Here is a 19332-nt window from a genome sequence, read left to right on the forward strand (position 1 = left end):
TCTTCTGCTTCTATTAGGTTCATACCATTTCTGTCTTTTGTTGTGCCCATCTTTGCACAAAATGTTCCTTTGGTATCTCTGATTTTCTTGAAGAGATCTCTAGTCTCTCATTCTATTGTTTTCCTCTATTTCTTTGCATTGATCACTTAGAAAGGCTTTCTTATTATTTCTCCTTGCTCTTCTTTGGATCACTGAATTCAGATGGATATATCTTTCTTTTTCTCGTTTGCCTTTTGCTTCTCTTCTTTTCCCAGCTATTTTAAGGCCTCCTCAGACTACCATTTTGCCTTTTTGCATTTCTTTTTTGGGGGGATGGTTTTGATCACATCCTCCTGTACAGTGTCACGAAGCTCTGTCCATAGTTCTTCAGGCACTCTGTCTATCAGATCTAATCCCTTGAATCTATTTGTCACTTCCACTGTATAATCATAAGGGATTCAATTTAGGTCATACCTGAATGGTCTACTCTTGAATTAAAGTAAATAGGGGTGGTTGTACAGAGGACAGTTTCTTTTACCCTATTAGTATAATATTGCCTTAGCTAATTCAAGAATGTGGAATACTAAAGTCATATTTTACAATATATAAATGTAGAATGCTTCTGAAATTCTGGATTTTGGTAGGCAGTTTGTGGCTTAGATGGTAAAGAATCTGCCTGCAATACAGGAGACCCAGGTTCGATCCCTGGGTTCGGAAGATCCCCTGTAGAAGGAAATGGCTATCCACTCCAGTATGCTTGCCTGGAGAATTCCATGGACAGAGAAGCCTGACAGTCTACAGTCCATGGGGTCGCAAATACTCAGACAGACTGAATGACTCACACTTGCACTTTACTTGTTCCCTTGGCAGAGAGTTTGAAAGTATACACTGTGCAACTCTTACTCCAGAGCCTGAGGAATCGTGGAATGGGTAAGACATGATTCTTGGGCTCAAGGTATCAGGATGCGGCAATGGCAATTCATCCTTCATCACATCTATCCTTATAGTACTATTTAAAAAAAGAGAGAGCTTTAGGGATTTCAGAAGGGTATAACTTTACAAATACCAAGTTTGTTGAAATTCTTTCTTGCAGTAATAATATAGGTAATTCTCTAATATAATGGAGGTATACTTTTACATACATAAGAGTCTTGGGTTAGTGTTGATGCTCTCTGCTTTTTAGTTTTTGCCACTGAAATCCGAGAATTAAAAATAAGAAGGATGTATTTGAATTCAAGCATTTTTTACTACTTGGCTGGTATACTAGGAAGGATAAATAAATGGGAAGCTAGGGTTCAGAGTATAGAATGTAAAGGTTGTGGGCAGTCAGTACAGAATGTGTGGACCAATTGAAGAGGGCAGGTAAATAATTAGAGTGCAGTGCATTGGTGTTTAGTGAAAGTCGCTCAGTCTGACTTTTTGCGATCCCATGGACTATACAGTCCTTGGAATTCTCTGAGCCAGAATACTGGAGTGGGTAGCCTTTCCCTTCTGCCCCTTCTCCAGGAGATCTTCCCAACCCAGGAATTGAACCCAGGTCTCCCGCATTGTGGGTGGACTCTTTACCAGCTGAACCACAGGGGAAGCCCAAGTATACTGGAGTGGGTAGCCTATCCCTTCTCCAGGGGATCTTCCTGACCCAGGAATCGAACCCGGGGCTCCTGCATTACAGGCAGATTCTTTACCAACTGAGCTATCAGGGAAGCATTGGTGTTTAAGCAGTCAGCAAAAATAAGGGGTTTGGACAGAGCCCAGGTCTGTCAAGGTCAAGAACGGAACATGGCGGGCATTGTCCCAAGCAAGGTAAACCTTACTCTGCCCCACTGTGTCATGAATTTGACCAGTTATTAATGCTTTGAATATCACATCGGGTTTCCAATGCCCGCTTCCCAGCAGGCTATTTAAAAAGTACATAGCCCTTTAGAAGTGGGAAGGAAGTGTACGTGTTGGTTGCTCGGTCGTGTTCCATTCTTTGTGACCCTGTGGACTGCAGTCCGCCAGTCGCCTCTGTCCATGGAATTCTCCAGGCAAGAAAACTGGAGTGGGTTGCCATTTCCTTCTCCAGGGGATCTTCCCGACACAGGAATTGAACCCGGGTCTCTTGCATGGCAGGCAGATTCTTTAATGTCCGAACCACCAGGGAAAGTGGGTAATAACCCCCAAACCTTGTTGTTTACCCATTTTAAATACCAGAGTGTGTGCATGTCCGTCTCAAAGTCCGTAACTATCCCTTTTGCCCAGTAGGCACTTACTTGATTGAAATTCTTTTTCATTCTAAAAGGTGTGGTGCCTATTTTGGTGGACTTTTGAAGTTTTTATATATATCTGTTTAAGAAATGACTTAAAATGACTGTGTTGTAGCCTAAATGTGTTGTGATTTGTTTCTTCAGACTTCTTTGAACATCACATTGTTTCCAGTGTTTTTCAGTAGGTTAAACAACTCTACACTGAAGGCCTTTGTATATTAGTACTTAAGCTGGTCAGATAAATTACTTAGATACATTCCTTTAGGTGGAATCAGAGGGTGTGGGCATTTGTAAGACTTTTTATACAGGTTGCAAGTTGCCTTTTAGAAACAACATGCATGTCTGTGCTCCTATTCTGACTGTGTAAGGGTTTATCCCAGCACCCTAGCCAATATATGTTTTTAAATTTTCTTTAATTGAAGTGTAGTTGCTATACAATATTATGTAAGTTACAGGTGTATAATGATTCATAATTCTTAAAGGTTATACTCCATTTATAGTTATTATAAAATATTGACTATATTCCCCTCGTTGACAAATCTTGCCAGATGTTGACTCTTTAGGAAGGTAAAATATCTTATTTTAATTGGCATATGCTTGGCACTCAAATATTTGTCAGATGAATGTAGATACAAGGGGCAAAGTGCTCAGAAATTGAAGTGAATACAAGGTCAAAATGCACCCTCTGTGAAGTTACACTCTGGTAGGAGAGACAGGGCCTTCATAAGTAAAATATAAAGGATGTTTGACAACCTCCAGTACTAAAGAGAGAACAAATACTAATGTGGAATAGGGGGAATGTGAAATGTTGGGGTTTGTGGGGGTGGGAGAGAGAGGGATAGAGAGCATGGGTCGGGGGATGGAGCCGTGGCTTTTGTGTGACGGCCTGGGGACCCAGGTAGGTGAACATCTGGAAGAAAACCATACCCTAAAATTTTAGATCCATGATACACCTGAGAACCAGTCAGTCTTGTCAGGCAATAGCACACTTTGAGTGCTTTAGATCAATCAGACCTTCCCAGACTGCACAGTTCAGTTCAGTTCAGTTGCTCAGTCACGTCTGATACTTTGTGACACCATGGACTGCAGCAGGCCAGGCTACCTTGTCCATCACCAACTCCCAGGGCTTACCCGTGAGAGGGAGCAGCGAGTGGGGAGGCCCTGAGGTGGTGTTTAACTAACAGTTCCAGGAGTAGCAAGGAATGAGATATGGAAGCGAGCTAGGAGATGAAGTTTGACAGGTGGTAGAGAGCCAGATCACATAGTCTTGAAAATCATAAGGACTTTGGCTTTTAACCTAAGTGACTGTGATTTTTTTTTAATTTTATTTTATATTGGAGTGTAGCTGATTAACAGTGTTGTGATAGCTTCAGGTGGACCACAAGGAGACACAGCCACACACACACGTGTATCCATTCTCCCCCAAACTCCCCTCCGGTCCAGGCTGCCATACCACGCTGAGCAGCGTTCCTTGTGCTCTACGGTAGGTCCTTGTTGTTTACCCATTTTAAATACCAGAGTGTGTGCATGTCCGTCTCAAAGTCCGTAACTATCCCTTTTGCCCATCCTTCCGAAGTGACTTTAATTTTAAGAGGATCACTGTGACAGCTGTGTCGAGAATGACTGAATGAGTGAAGGCCACATCAGAAAGCTCACTGTGGAGGTTTCCCTGTAATCATGGCAGGAGACTGTGGCTTACACAGGGTATGAGGGGTTGGATAGGGTTTTAGAGGCATCCAGATTCTAGATATATGTGTTAAAAATAAAGCCAGTGGGGTTTACTGATGGAATGAGGGGCAAGAGCAAATGAGAGGAGTCAGAGATGACTCTCAGTATTCTGGTATGTGCAGTGGCAGGATGCTGAGATGGGAAAGCAGGAAGGAGACACAGATGCTGGGAGGTGAGTATCAGGATCTCAGTTGTACAGGTATCACATTGAGTTGAATATTAGATATGTAAGTGAAGGTGCAGGGTAGAAAGGTGAACTGATGTCTAGAGCATGAAGGAGAAGTCTGGTCAAGGGAGATTCGTTTGAGATTCACCAACAGGTAGATGGTGTTTAAAGCCACCAAACTGGATAAGAGCACAAGAACAGGTCAAGGGCCCTTTCGGGAGCTCCGTGGAGTATGTGCAGAGTACCTCTGGGGTCCTCCTGGCTTTAAAGGACTGGAGAGAGGAGAAGGAATCACAATAGCAAGCAGGAAGGAACAGCCAGGAGGGGAGGAGGGAGGTCAGTGCAAAGTGGTGTTCTGGAGGCCAGGTTAAAAAAAGCCTTTCAAGGAGAAAGGAATCAACTGCACCAAATGCTGTTGACAGGAAGGAGCATGTGGTAGTTAAGACAAAAATTGTTTCAAACCAGCAGTATTGTGTGTTTATTTAACAGGAAGCCAGAGTCAGGCAGTTCCTGGATTGGTGATTGGGTACTGTCACCTCTTCTGTCCTTCCACTCGTCCTGCCTCCGCACGTTGCTTTTGTCAGGGACTGTTCAGTTACAGTATGGTCGCTAAGGGTTCCAAGGGTGAGTCCTGCTGCTGCTGGGCGGAGAGCCGTGGGCTGAGCGGAGACCGGCCTTTCTCCTGACATGCCTGCCTACCTTTATCAGGAAGGAAAAGTCCTACTGAGCACTTTGCCCGCTGGCACTCTTAGCTTTAAGGCTTATTGGCACCAACCGGCTCACATGGTTACCCGTAAGGTGAAGAAAGGTTAGGAGCACAAGTGTTTGGCTTTTTGAAGCTTTCCATAAGATGAGCAATGGAAATGGAGATTAGGAGTGCCAGTTGGGGAGACAGAGATGTTAAACGCGATAAGGTTAAATTGAAAAAAACAACACAAGAGTTGTCCTATTTTAATTTATTCTTGTTTAGACCTTTTGCTATCTTGTACTGTTTTGGGGCCTATGATGCTTTGTTACTGACTTGATATTGTCTGTCCTTTGACTTATGTTTCACTGTATGACTTTATTTTGCATATGACAATTTAGAAAAATTTCCTTTTTTAATAGTCACATACATCTTGTAATTTTTCATGTTTTTATGGTTCACAACTGAGAGAAGATCTATAATTATTATGGTTAATTTGTATGGTTTTAGTTTCCTTTTTAATCCAATTTTATAAATATTTGTGGTGTATGATGAGAACTAGTAGCTGATATTTATATGCCACTTACTATGTGCCAGTTGCTTTTCTAAGCCCTTAAAATATAAACTCATCTAAATGTCCCAAGCACCTATGACATGAGTCCACTATAATCACCCACATTCTTTTATGTGTGAGGACACGGCACAGAGAAGTTAAGGATAAGTTAAGCACATGTGTGGCAGAGCTGGGTTTAAACCTAGGCAGGGAAAGATTGAGGGCAAAAGGAGAAGGGGTTGTCCGAGGATGATATGTTTACATAGCTTCACCGACTCATGGACATGAATTTGAGCAAACTCCGGGAGATGATGGAGGATAACAGAGTCTGGTGTGCCACAGTCCATGGGCTCGCAAAGTTGAACACAACCTAACTACTGAACAAGTCTGACTGCAGACTGTTGACTTTTAACTGCTACACCATGCTGCTTCTCCCATTTTAATTATTTTTTAATTCAGATGTTAATACCACAAATAGGTGTCTTCACTGATGTGAACTGTCTGTACTATCTTATTCTAAATTTTTGTATTTCTGAGATTGACACACCAGTTTATTAATCTGTCAATATGTTTTTGCCATTACTAGACTGTTTTTACTATTTGATACTGTAATGAACTAGTAACAAATTCCTTCTAAGGTTTTAAATCTTAAAAAATTGTAGTAAAACAAATATTATGGAAAATTTACCATTTTAACAACTTCAGTGTATAGCTTGGTGGTAGGAAGTCCATTCCTATTGTTGTCCAGCCCCCACCACCATCCCATCTCCAGATCTTTTCCTCTTCTGCACCTGAAACTCTGTCCAGTAAACACCAACTCCCCATCCTCCCCTTCCCTCAGCCCTAGCAACCCTCATTGTGTTTTCTCTCTGAATTTGACTGCTCTCTGCACCTTGTATAAGACGAGTCTTACAATATTTGTCCTTTTAGAACTAGCTTATTTCACTTAGCGTAAGGTCTTTAGATCCATCCATGTTGTAGTCTGGGTCATAATTTCCTCCCTGTTTAAAGGCTGAATAAATATTTCATGGTAATTGTGTATATGCCATATTTTCTTTATCTGGGCATCCACTGATGGACACTTGAATTGCTTCCACCTTTTGGCTATTGTGAATAATGTTTCCTGGTGTACTGGTGTCTATTGAAGGTCCTGCTTTCAGTTCTTTTGGGTGAATACCCAGAAGCTGAATTGCTGAATCATAAAGTAGTTCTATTTTTAATTTTTTTTGAGAAACCCCAAATCCCATTTTCAACAGCAGCTATACCATTTTACTGTCCTAGCACCAGTGCACAGAGTTCTAATTTCCTCACATTTTTACTGACAATTATTTTCAGTCTTGTTTTTATCATAGCCATACGAATAGATGTGAAGGGGTATCTTATTGTAGTTTTGATTTGCATTTCCCTAATGACTAATGATGGTGAGCAATTTCTCATGTGCTTCTTGGCCACTGTATATCTTCTTTGGAGCAAGTTCTATTCAAGTTCTTTGCCCATTTTTAAATCAGTTCTGTTGTTGTTGCTGCTGTTGAGTTACAATCCTCATTTTTATGTTCTAAAAATTTTTTATTATTCTTCCTTATTCTAGTTAAATTGTTCTTTAAAAAATTCTCCCAGTTTCCTCTTTAAAAATAATCGCATATGATTTACCTAGGAATAACAGTCAATGCATCAATTCAGAGAAGAATGAACATGTATGTCCCACTTATTCAGATCTTTGATGCCGCTCATTTTTGTAATTTTTCATCATACTAACACTGTTTGACATGTTTCTTCATAGGAATAGTATGTGTGTACATGTCTGTGTGTAATTGCTTTTTATTGCTAAAGCAAAGAATCTTTTCCTTTTTTCCTCTGGTACATCAGAAAGCTGTTGATTGCTGTACATTATTTTGTAAGCAGCTTATCAGGTCTATTTAAATAATTTTTAGACAATACTCTACCATCAAAGCAAAAGTTTTAAATATATGCATTAGTGTCAATGAGAGAATTTGGTCATTCTGGGTTGAGAGTGAGTCTGTGGCCGCATTTTGACATATGTATGATTTTTTCCCCCATAACTGATGGTTAATTCTTTATTCCTTTGGTAGCCTTACTTTAGTTTCATGATAATAATTCCCAGTAATAGAGAATTACTCCAAAGCTCACTTCCTCTTTATAGTAGTACTTAAAAGCCCAAGTTAAAATTACAGCTGTAAATACATTGTCTCTTTTTTTTTTTGTATTTTAACTATCTACGTTGTATATTTGGCGTTTTCTCTTCCTGGCTCTAGTAGTTAATGGCCCTTGCATTCCTCAATAATAATGATACTTTCTATAGTAATTTATGTTTTAAATTGCACATATTAATATGTGGCGTATATATCCAGACTGACCTCAGTGATCTCCTTTTCATTGTCTAGTTAAAATCCCCATTGCCTCTAGGCTGGCAAGTGCACTAGCTTCCTAAGTGTTCCCCTGATTTTAAACTCTTCCCTTCCATCAGCTCTTCACAGGGCTGCCCCGGGATCAAGTTCTGATGTAAGAGCTCAGAAAGCTGCAGAGCCCCCCCTCCCCCCACGTCACGCCCCACCCCCCATAATTAAGGTCTAAAGTTCTTAGCCTGGCATTAATGCCGTCTTAAACTTTAAGCTACTTAATGCCAACTGTAAACTGCCCACCACTCCAACCTTGTTCTGTTTTTCTTCCCCATGAAGCCTGTGTTCCTGCTTAGCAGAGGAAATCACAGAACCGTTTTCATACAATGAGATGGAATGTATTCTCCAGAAGTTAATTATTTTTCCTGAGAACGCTTGGTAGTGATTTCTCTAGAAAGATGTCTCCAGCACCCTCTCCATCTGCAGTTACCTTGCCTTGTGTAAGCAAGTGCTAAATACTTGTGTAACACAACCCCTTGTGTGAATCCACTGTCTAAATTTTTGTTAAGATTATCCGTGTCTTCTAGTATAGGGACTACAGCAGTTAAGTTTTTTTTTTTGTCATCTGATTTGGCCAACATCTTCAAAACCCGTAAATTTCACCAAATGTAAAGAACAGCAAGTCTTTTTTTCAGTGTGGAACAGTCTTGTGAGAAATATATTAAAGCTGAATTTATTCTTGTCTCGTTGACCATTCAGAGGTGAGAACATGCTTCAACTGGCACATGTTTCTGTGGCTTTGGAAACTGCTCTCGTTACTTTGAAGGTGTTTTGTGAGCTGTGTGGGACCCAGATTCTCTCCCAGGCTTTTCCTTAAAGAATGGAGGAGGTCAAGTTGGAGCTGAGAGATGACACTCCATCCTGTGAAGTCTGGGAGCTCCTATTGGAGGATGCGTCTTTTAATATGAGTGTCAGAACAAAGCGGTGCCATTCAGGAGTTCCTTCTTTGGCTTTAATTTCCAGTCCAAAGGAAACATACCATTATGGTTTTGTGAAGATTTTTCCAGTAGTAAAGTGGCTTTTCATCTTGACCACATAAAAGTCTCAATTAAGGCATTGACTTTTTTGTACTAAAATTTTAAGAATTAAAGAGTACCTAATGCTTATAGATTTACAGGAAAAAAAGATTAGAACCTGGTTACTTTAATTATTGGTCCAGCTTATCCATTTTTAGTTGTTAATCTGTTTTGTCTTGAGTATCTCTTTCTGTTTAAATGTTTGAGCCCATCGACTTTAATAATATTCTTTAGTTTATATTATAAAAATAGACTTATGGTAAGAAAAAATTCATATGGAGTGACATGTAAGTATATAAAGTATGAAGGGAAAATTCCCTGTTTCTGTTACTTTCCCTCTCTTTTCCCCTATGTCCCTACCCCTTAAGACATCCATAAAAATTTTCTACATCCTTCTGGAATTTTTCAACATTTAGATAAGTACAAACTTAAGGAAACTGGATAATATTAACACAGTCCTATTTTTCACTTAATAAATGTGTTACAGATTTTCAGTTTTATAAGGTGTTTCTTAATGATTTTTTTGTTGTTGAAAGGCAGTACAATTAATCAGATTTTCCAAGGTGGTTTTCCAAGTAAATTGCTTATTTGATGAAGGTATGTTTCAAAACCAGCAGAATCTGTGTTACTGTCTAAGGCAAAGTGAAGGTGTTGTTCTTTCCAGGTTTTCTTGGACAAAAGATGGTTATCATTATAAAATCAGAATGGATCTGTTATCTCTATGTAGGCTGATGCTAACAGCATGAGCTTAAAATAAACCACTAAGGTCCATATGATATCTCTGCAGGAAGGTCTTAAATCTTTATGGTTCATAGCTGGGATAGGTCACACAGCGTAACATAAACAATCGCCTTTTCAGAACTGGAGGAGCAGTCCTGTCTTGATTTCATCGTTGAGGACTTTGGTGTTTAGGTTCGTCAGAGATGCTCAGCCCGACGTTGCCTTGTCTTACTTGTAATATTGCTCATGATGCGTATGTTTTACTGCTTCTTTATCCAAGTCCAGTTACAGGTCCTGTCAATCAACTTTGTATTAAGTTAAACGTTGGGACCGAGGGTGGAGCAGTTAGGTACCTTTGCAGGCCCTGCTGCTTTTAGCGTTCTTGCAGGCTCGCCGCCTTCTGAGCAAGGGGAGGGGCTCTGGCTGGCCTCTGGGCCCAGAAGAGGCAGCAGCGGGCGGGTGGTGGAATGGCCTGCGGTCGGTCTCTTTCTGTTGCTGGTCATAGGTGTGGGACCCCAGTAAGCCATTTAGCACATAAGTAGGTTGCTGATCTAGAAACTGGAGGCGGCAATGGTAGTGCACTGTCAGGATGCATCTTGGTTTCTGTGGAGTAATCCTTTGGTGAAGTGGGCATCATCCCGCGTCCTCAGTGCCCGCTGGTCCATGGTGATGGTGGAACGGGGAAGAGAGGCCAGGACTGTAAATTGCCATTAGATCAAGGGTGCGGTTGGATGACAGAGAGACTTGTGAAAATGGGAGGGGCCAGTTCTCTGGAATGAGAATCAGGCTTTTGGGGGTAAGTTTGCTTCTGTGCCAGGCTGTGTGTTGAAATCAGAGGGGACAGGTGTGTAGTAATTCTGAGACATATGGAGAAGTGTCTATAAACCTTTGATGCTTTCAGAAACAATGATGTGGGACAACCTGTTCTAAAAAAAAAAATAGAAAAGTTTAATTTTCTAAACATTCTGACCTTGACTGTGTTGTGACGGTGGCCCAGAAATTTTTGCATTGTCAGGCAGATTATTTACCACTGAGCCACCAGAGAAGTCACTACCCAGAAATTTTTATCTGTCACTTACCCAGCCTTGTTCATTGTTTCCCATAATAACGGCTCATTAGAATGAATTTGCTGAAGGAGCAGCAATTTGGTAAATTTATATTGCAAAATCTGTTTATTCCTCCTAAGAGCAAGTAAAACCAGTGGCCAAATATACATTAAAAAGTCAAATGGCTACTTGAATATTCATTTTATGCTAATCATTATAAGGAATGTAGAAAAAATCCCCCTTTAATTGATAAAGTGAAGAGTCTATTAACGAAGGACAACTAAGCTTATAAAAATTGGTTAACTGTTGAATGCTTCAGTGTAGATGGTGAGAGAAGAGATTATTAAAATTTGTCCATCACTCTTGGCCTTCAAAACATTTTTATTTTTTTAATTTTTGGCCACACCATGTGGTTTGTGGTATCTTAGTTCCCTGAACAGGGATTGAACCCAGGCCTTTGGCAATGAGAGCATGGAGTCCTAACCACTGAACTGCCAGGGAATACCCCCTTAAATTTTTTTTAAAACTACCTCTATTACTGTTATCATTAAAATTCTACATGTATTTTATGACTTCATTGAGATATAATGTCTAAGATATTTGATTTATATACATATACATTGTGAAAGGATTGCTATCATCTAGTTAAACCTCATTCCCTCTTGTGTTTACCATGAGTGTATGAACAGGTTCATTCTACTCTCATAGCAATTTCATTACAGTGATACCACTGTATATCAACTCTAGTTACCATGTCTAATGGTATTTTTCAGCCTTGTGCATCTAAGGGCTGACAGTCTGTGTCCTTCCCAACTTCTTCCTATTTCCCCCCCACCCCCCACTCCCGATTTCCCCTATTATTGGCCTCAAAAGAAAAATTCATTCATTCAGCAAGCATTCAGCACTCACTCCATGCTAGATGCTTAGCTATATCCTCAGTTCTTGTTCTGGTCTCAGGGACCATAGAGACTAGTCTGAGAGGCACATTGAAACAGATGTTGTAACAGAAGGAAGTGTGGATCTGAGTAGGAAGGTGTGGTCCTTTGCCCTCAGTCGGAAGTGCCCAAGAAGTTCAATTCAGTTCCTCAGGCGTATCCAAGTCTTTGCGACCCCATGGACTGCTGCACGCCAGGCTTCCCTGTCCATCACCAATTTCCGGACCTTGTTTAAACTCATGACTGTCGAATCGGTGATGCCATCCAACCATCTCACCCTCTGTCGTCCCTTCTCCTCCTGCCTTCAATCTTGCCCGGCATCAGGGTCTTTTCCAATGAGTCAGTTCTTCCCATCACATGTCAAAGTAATGGAGCTTCAGCGTCAGCATCAGTCCTTCCAATGAATATTCAGGACTGATTTCCTTTAGGATTGACTGGCTTGATCTCCTTGCAGCCCAAGGGACTCTCAAGAGTCTTCTCCAGCAGTACAAAGACATCAATTCTTTGGTGCTCAGCTTTCTTAATTTCCAATTCTCATATCCATACATGACTACTGGAAAAACCATAGCTTTGACTAGACAGACCTTTGTTGGCAAAGTAATGTTTCTGCTTTTTAATATGCTGTCTATGTTGGTCATAGCTTTTCTTCCAAGTAGCAAATGTCTTTTAATTTTATGGCTGCAGTCCCCATCTGCAGTGATTATGCAGCCCAAGAAAATAAAGTCTGTCCCTCTTTCCATTGTTTCTGCATCTATTTGCCATGAAGTGATGGGACTGGATGTCACGATCTTCGTTTTTTGAATGTTGAGTTTTAAGCCAACTTTTTCACTCTCTTCTCTCACTTTCATTAAGAGGCTCTTTAGTTCCTCTTCACTTTTTGCCATAAGGGTGGTGTCATCTGCATATCTGAGGTTATTGATATTTCTCCCAGCAATCTTGATTCCAGCTTGTGCTTCATCCAGCCCAGCATTTCGCATGATATACTCTGTATATAAGTTAATTAATAGGCTGACAGTATACAGCCTTGATGTACTCCTTTCCCAATTTGGAACCAGTTCATATTCCATGTCCGATTCTAACTGTTGCTTCTTGATTTGCATACAGGTTTTTCAGGAGACAGGTAAGGTGGTCTGATATTACCATCTCTTTAAGAATTTTCTACAGTTTGTTGTGATCCACACAGTCAAAGGCTATAGCGTAGTCAATGAAGCAGAAGTAGATGTTTTTCTGGAATTCTCTTGCTTTTTCTGTGATCCAATGGATGTTGGCAATTTGATCTCTGGTTCCTCTGCCTTTTCTAAATCCAGCTTGAACTTCTGGAAGTTCTCGGTTCAGGTACCGTTGAAGCCTAGCTTGGAGAATTTTGAGTATTACTTTGCTAGCATGTGAGATGAGTGCAGTTATGTGGTAGTTTGAACATTCTTTGGCATTGCCTTTCTTTGGAATTGGAATGAAAACTGACCTTTTCCAGTCCTGTGACCCCTGCTGAGTTTTCCAAATTTGCTGCCATAGTGAGTACATTGATCACTTAGCAAGCAGAGATGAGAAAGCCTTTCTATTCTTTGGAACTCTGCATTCAGATGGACATATCTTCCTTTTTCTACTTTGCCTTTTGCTTTTCTTCTTTTTTCAGCTATTTGTAAGGCCTCCTCAGACAATCATTTTGCCTTTTTGTGTTTCTGTTTTTGGGATATGGTTTTGATCACAGCTTCCTGTACAGTGTCATGAACCTCCATCCATAATTCTTCAGGCACTCTATTAGATCTAGTCCCTTGAATCTATTTGTCACTTCCACCCTATAATCATAAGGGATTTGATTTAGGTCATACCTGAATGATCTAGTGGTTTTCCCCACTTTCTTCAATTTAAGTCTGAATTTTGCAATAAGGAGTTCATAATCCGAGCCACAGTCATTCCTGGTGTTGTTTTTGCTGACTGTATAGAACTTCTCCATCTTTCACTGCAAAGAATATAATCCATCTGATTTCGGCATTGACCATCTGGTGATGTCCATGTATAGAGTCATCTCTTGTGTTGTTTGAAGATGGTGTTTGCTATGACCAGGAAGGAAAGTCTTCACTAAGAGGTGGTGATTCTCAAACTTAATATAGGGAGAGGTGATTCTATAGACCCCCAGGTGGGGCAGTAAGGATTTTTTTTTTCCCATTTATTTTTATTAGTTGGAGGCTAATTACTTTACAATATTGTAGTGGTTTTTGCCATACATTGACATGAATCAGCCATGGATTTACATGTGTTCCCCATCCCGATCCCCCCTTCCGCCTCCCTCTCCATCCCATCCCTCTGGGTCTTCCCAGTGCACCAGCCCTGAGCACTTGTCTCATGCATTACATGCCAGTCAGAATGGCTGCTATGCAAAAGTCTACAAGCAATAAATGCTGGAGAGGGTGTGGAAAAAGGGAACCCTCTTACACTGTTGGTGGGAATGCGAACTAGTATAGCCACTATGGAGAACAGTGTGGAGATTCCTTAAAAAACTGGCAGCAAGGATTTAAAAGAGAATTGTCAACTCCCTTTGTAAGTCACTAGGCAGAGTTTGGGGACTGACGGGAAAGAAGCCCATTGTATTCACGGGAATGGACAGAAGAGAAGAATAGAGTAAAAAGTCCTGGAAAAATAAAAAGATGTGTCTGTGGGTGTGTGTGTAGAGAGGCAAACGCATGTGAAGTACTCAGGGAAGAACTGGTTAGGAATCCACCCTAGAACTGCCTGTTATGTCTTTAAATTTAAATATTAATTAAAGGGATTAAAAATACTGTTGCCTTGAGATACTGGTGCTAACACGGGGTGGTTCCAAGTTGTTTCAGTCGTGTCCAACTCTTTGTGACTCCATGGACCATAGCCCGCAAGGTTCTTCTGTCCTTGGGATTCTCTAGGTAAGAATACTGGGATGGGTTGCCATTCCCCTCTCCAGGAGATCTTCCTGACCCAGGGATCGAACCCATTTCTCTTATGTCTCCTGTATTGGCAGGCAGGTTCTTTACCATGAGCGCCACTGCTATAGGTTGCAGATAATGGGGAATCACAGATTATAGTTTGGGTCCAGATCTTAGTTTTCAAATTCAGAAGATCAACACAGTGGAGCTGGAAAGGGTGGAAGGACAGAACTTTAAGGTCTAAAACAGTTATGTAGGCAACATTTAAGGGAGTGGGTAAGGATTTGTAGCATTTAGATTTAGAGGAGGAGACCTTTTTGAGAAGAAATGATGTGCCTGGTGGATTGGAATAGCACATCCTGGTGTCAGAGAAAAAACCAGGATGACTAGAGCAGGGCTCACACGGATACATGAGGTCAGCCCAGGGTTGAGGCTGTGAACAGGAGAACTTGAGATGCCAGGCCTCAAATACTTCAGCACTTTCTTCTCTGTTAAGGTGAGATTTTTGTAAGTGAATTAATTGGGACAAAGCAGTGAGCATTACTTTTTGGAAAGCCTACTTTCCTCCCTTATTACCACATTGGTAATATGTGACTCGATAATTTGCAGCTAAGGTCTTTTTCAACTCTAGACATTCTTCAGTTGTATGATCCTAGTGGCGCTGAGAGTCAATGTTAGATGATATGAGAATCTGATGGAGAAAAAAAAGGTGATTCTAATGTTTGGGGGCTGGAAAAAAGGAAATTTTAGTTACGATTAGCATTAGTAGGTAGGAGGTTGTCTAATTGCCTAAGTTGCAATGTTAAAAAAAATGAAAATGTGAGTGACATTGAGATTCAGGAAGATAGAGCTGCAGCTGAGAATTTGGGGTTCATCGAGATAGGGCAGTGGTTAAAGTAGATAAATAGACTCTCCTGGAGAGGCGAATATGTAAAAAGTTGGAGCCAAGGCATGGATTTAGGAAATGTCCTAATGTTCAGGTGGAAGCATCAGGATGGTGTGGTTTCAAGGATGCCACAGAACGGGGTGTCCATACATATCTTATAGAAAAGTGGATGTACTTGCTACAAACAATAGCTAGGAGTTTGAGTGAGAACCACTTAAGTTTGGCAAATAAAGAGTAAAGATGAAACTGAAAGTCACTCAGTCGTGTCTGACTCTCTGCGACCCCATGGACTATCCATGGAATTCTCCAGGCCAGAATACTGGAGTGGGTAGCCTTTCCCTTCTCCAGGGGATCTTCCCAACCCAGGGATCGAACCCAGGTCTCCAGCATTGCACGCAGAGCTTTACCAAGCTGAGTCACAAGGGAAGCCCAAGAATACTGGAGTGGGTAGCCTATCCCTTCTCCAGAGGGTCTGCTCGACCCAGGAATTGAACCAGGATCTCCTGCATTGCAGGCAGATTCTTTACCAACTGAGCTATCAGGGAAGCCCAAGGATGAAAAGGGCAGATGAAAAAAGAGTGCTAATAATATAGCACCACCTGCTGTTAGGCATTAGGTATTTTTGAATTGTTTTTCTCAAATGGACTTCTTCCTTCCTATCTTGGTTGTTTTTTAGTTTTCACCAATTTTTTATCTCGTAGCCTAGTGTGTGAACACAATAATTTGCTTACTTTTTTTTTTCTTAATTATCTCTTTTTTTAAATTTTTTTTCTTTTTTTTTTTCCAGTGGGTTTTGTCATACATTGACACGAATCAGCCATAGAGTTACACGTATTCCCCATCCTGATCCCCCCTCCCACCTCCCTCTCCACCTGATTCCCCTGGGTCTTCCCAGTGCACCAGGCCTGAGCACTTGACTCATGCATCCCACCTGGGCTGGTGATCTGTTTCACCATAGATAATATACATGCTGTTCTCTCGAAACATCCCACCCTCACCTTCTCCCACAGAGTCCAAAAGTCTGTTCTGTACATCTGTGTCTCTTTTTCTGTTTTGCATATAGGGTTATCGTTACCATCTTTCTAAATCCCATATATATGTGTTAGTATGCTGTAATGTTCTTTATCTTTCTGGCTTACTTCGCTCTGTATAATGGGCTCCAGTTTCATCCATCTCATTAGAACTGATTCAAATGAATTCTTTTTAACGGCTGAGTAATATTCCATGGTGTATATGTACCACAGCTTCCTTATCCATTCGTCTGCTGATGGGCATCTAGGTTGCTTCCATGTCCTGACTATTATAAACAGTGCTACGATGAACATTGGGGTGCACGTGTCTCTTTCAGATCTGGTTTCCTCAGTGTGTATGCCCAGAAGTGGGATTGCTGGGTCATATGGCAGTTCTATTTCCAGTTTTTTAAGAAATCTCCACACTGTTCTCCATAGTGGCTGTACTAGTTTCTATAGATTCAATGCAATCCCTATCAAGCTACCAACGGTATTTTTCACAGAACTAGAACAAATAATTTCACAATTTGTATGGAAATACAAAAAACCTCGAATAGCGAAAGTAATCTTGAGAAAGAAGAATGGAACTGGAGGAATCAACCTGCCTGACTTCAGACTCTACTACAAAGCCACAGTCATCAAGACAGTATGGTACTGGCACAAAGACAGAAATATAGATCAATGGAACAGAATAGAAAGCCCAGAGATAAATCCACGAACCTATGGACACCTTATCTTTGACAAAGGAGGCAAGGATATACAATGGAAAAAAGACAACCTCTTTAAAAAGTGGTGCCGGGAAAACTGGTCAACCACTTGGAAAAGAATGAAACTAGAACACTTTCTAACACCATACACAAAAATAAACTCAAAATGGATTAAAGATCTAAATGTAAGACCAGAAACTATAAAACTCCTAGAGGAGAACATAGGCAAAACACTCTCCGACATAAATCACAGCAAGATCTTCTATGACCCACCTCCCAGAATATTGGAAATAAAAGCAAAAATAAACAAATGGGACCTAATGAAACTTAAAAGCTTCTGCACTACAAAGGAAACTATAATTAAGGTGAAAAGACAGCCCTCAGATTGGGAGAAAATAATAGCAAATGAGGAAACAGACAAAGGATTAATCTCAAAAATATACAAGCAACTCCTGAAGCTCAATTCCAGAAAAATAAATGACCCAATCAAAAAATGGGCCAAAGAACTAAGCAGGCATTTCTCCAAAGAAGACATACAGATGGCTAACAAACACATGAAAAGATGCTAAACATCACTCATTATCAGAGAAATGCAAATCAAAACCACAATGAGGTACCATTACACGCCAGTCAGGATGGCTGCTATCCAAAAGTCTACAAGCAATAAATGCTGGAGAGGGTGTGGAGAAAAGGGAACTCTCTTACACTGTTGGTGGGAATGCAAAATTTGCTTACTTTTAAATCAACAGTGTTTTGAGAAGTCATATCAATTTGTTTATCCCTCGATTTCAAGGTTGCCAAAAGTTTCTGTCTCAAATGACTCTGTGTCACAGAAACATGCATGTTGGTTGCTTAGTCATGTCTGACCCCTTGCAGCCCCATGGACTACTGTAGCTCATCAGGTTCCTCTGTCTATGGAATTCTCCAGGCAAGAATACTGGAGTGGGTAGTCATTCCTTTCTTCAGGAGATCTTCCCAACCCAGGGATAGAACCCAGGTCTCCTGAGTCTCCTGCATTGCAGGTAGATTCTTTACTATCTGAGCCACAAGGGAATCCCATGTCTCAGAAGACCTGAGTTAATTCCTTCACAGTTACAGGGTTGCAGGAATCCTTCCTGTGTAAGTCTTAATATTTATTTTATGTCTTGACTCACTTGTTCATCCCTGGAGAAGGAAATGGCAACCCACTCCAGTATTCTTGCCTGGAAAATTGCATGGATGGAGGAGCCTGGCAGGCTACTATCCACAGGGTCACAAAGAGTTGGACACGAATGACTTCACTTTCACTTGTTCATGTAGGAGCTTGGGTTTACAAGCTTAGAGCTTTGGGAATGAATAGCCGTGGTAACTTTTTGTCTTTTTTTCAACCCCCAAGGAAAACCTGCATCCTTGAAAACTGCACAGCCGTCTCGAGTGAATCTGCCCAGATTGCTTCCTAGGCCCAAAGCGTCTGTGAAGAACCCTGCGCTTCGGAGGACAGAAAGCACCTCCTCTGTGGCCAGCATCCACAGTGAGCTGAGTGCTTACAGCAATAACTGTAAGTCAGCCTTGTGTCAGACCTTGGGGCCTGTCGAAACTGTAGTTGTGAGAGAAACTAATGAGCTACCAATTATCAGGGTTTTTGATTCTGTGATTTAGGGGAAAATACGCATCCCACTTCTCCCTTGGAATTGCTCAAAAAAAGTTTGGCAGGAGAAGAAAGTTGTCCCAACAGCATTCTCTTTTGATGAATGTGCTAGGAAACACTGACAGACTTATCTGTTGAAGGCGTGTGGGTTTTTTTTTTTTTTTTTTTTTCACGAATTCTAAAGTGTACCATTTGAAGATGCTGGGTTATTGTTGTTGGGTTTTTGTTTGTTTGTTTGTTTGTTTAAGGAAAGAAAGTGATCTAGGAACTATTGGAACCCAGCTGGAAATCAGAAAAAACAGATAACTTCAGTTTCATTTTCTTTGTAAACAGCTGCATTTTATAGAATCATTTTTTTTTCCCTAATCTTAAACTTCGGATGCTAGATTCAGTGTATTAGGAGTGAACATTATAACTTCAAGCTTAGTTTTAAATAATTTAAACAGAATATTTGGGAGACTTTCAATTAGTATGAATTTTGTTTTCTGTGTAGAAGCTATTTTCTTAAATATTCAGTTGAGTTGTCCCTTTCATTCAAAAAGATGTGTTTGGTCTTAGTGTTTATTTGCTCATTTCCTTTTTGATTTCTTTCAACAACAGCTCATGGATTAATGAATGTGAAGAATTTTGGAGTGCCTACTGTATACAGGCAGCACTGTAGATGCTGGGAAGGATGTGAGATATCAAAGAAATGATCCCTGTGTGAAAGATAGT

The 19332-nt window shown here is 40.7% G+C and overlaps 1 protein-coding gene and 1 non-coding gene across 3 annotated transcripts in view; one reads left to right on the forward strand and one right to left on the reverse strand.

Moving 5' to 3' along the window:
- MTUS1 (microtubule associated scaffold protein 1) overlaps nucleotides 1-19332 on the forward strand; it is a 187131-nt gene that overhangs the window by 82373 nt on the left and 85426 nt on the right. For both annotated transcript variants that reach the window (XM_065901479.1, XM_065901478.1), the window contains exon 4: nucleotides 18367-18528. In XM_065901479.1, coding sequence (XP_065757551.1) covers nucleotides 18367-18528 — 162 coding nt within the window. The remainder of the gene's footprint in view (nucleotides 1-18366; nucleotides 18529-19332) is intronic.
- Nucleotides 1610-1682, reverse strand: TRNAY-GUA (transfer RNA tyrosine (anticodon GUA)). Its single transcript has one exon. It is a non-coding gene; the product is annotated as a tRNA-Tyr (tRNA).

This window comes from Muntiacus reevesi, chromosome 10 (genome assembly GCF_963930625.1).
Source record: "Muntiacus reevesi chromosome 10, mMunRee1.1, whole genome shotgun sequence".
Taxonomy (NCBI): Eukaryota; Metazoa; Chordata; class Mammalia; order Artiodactyla; family Cervidae; genus Muntiacus; species Muntiacus reevesi.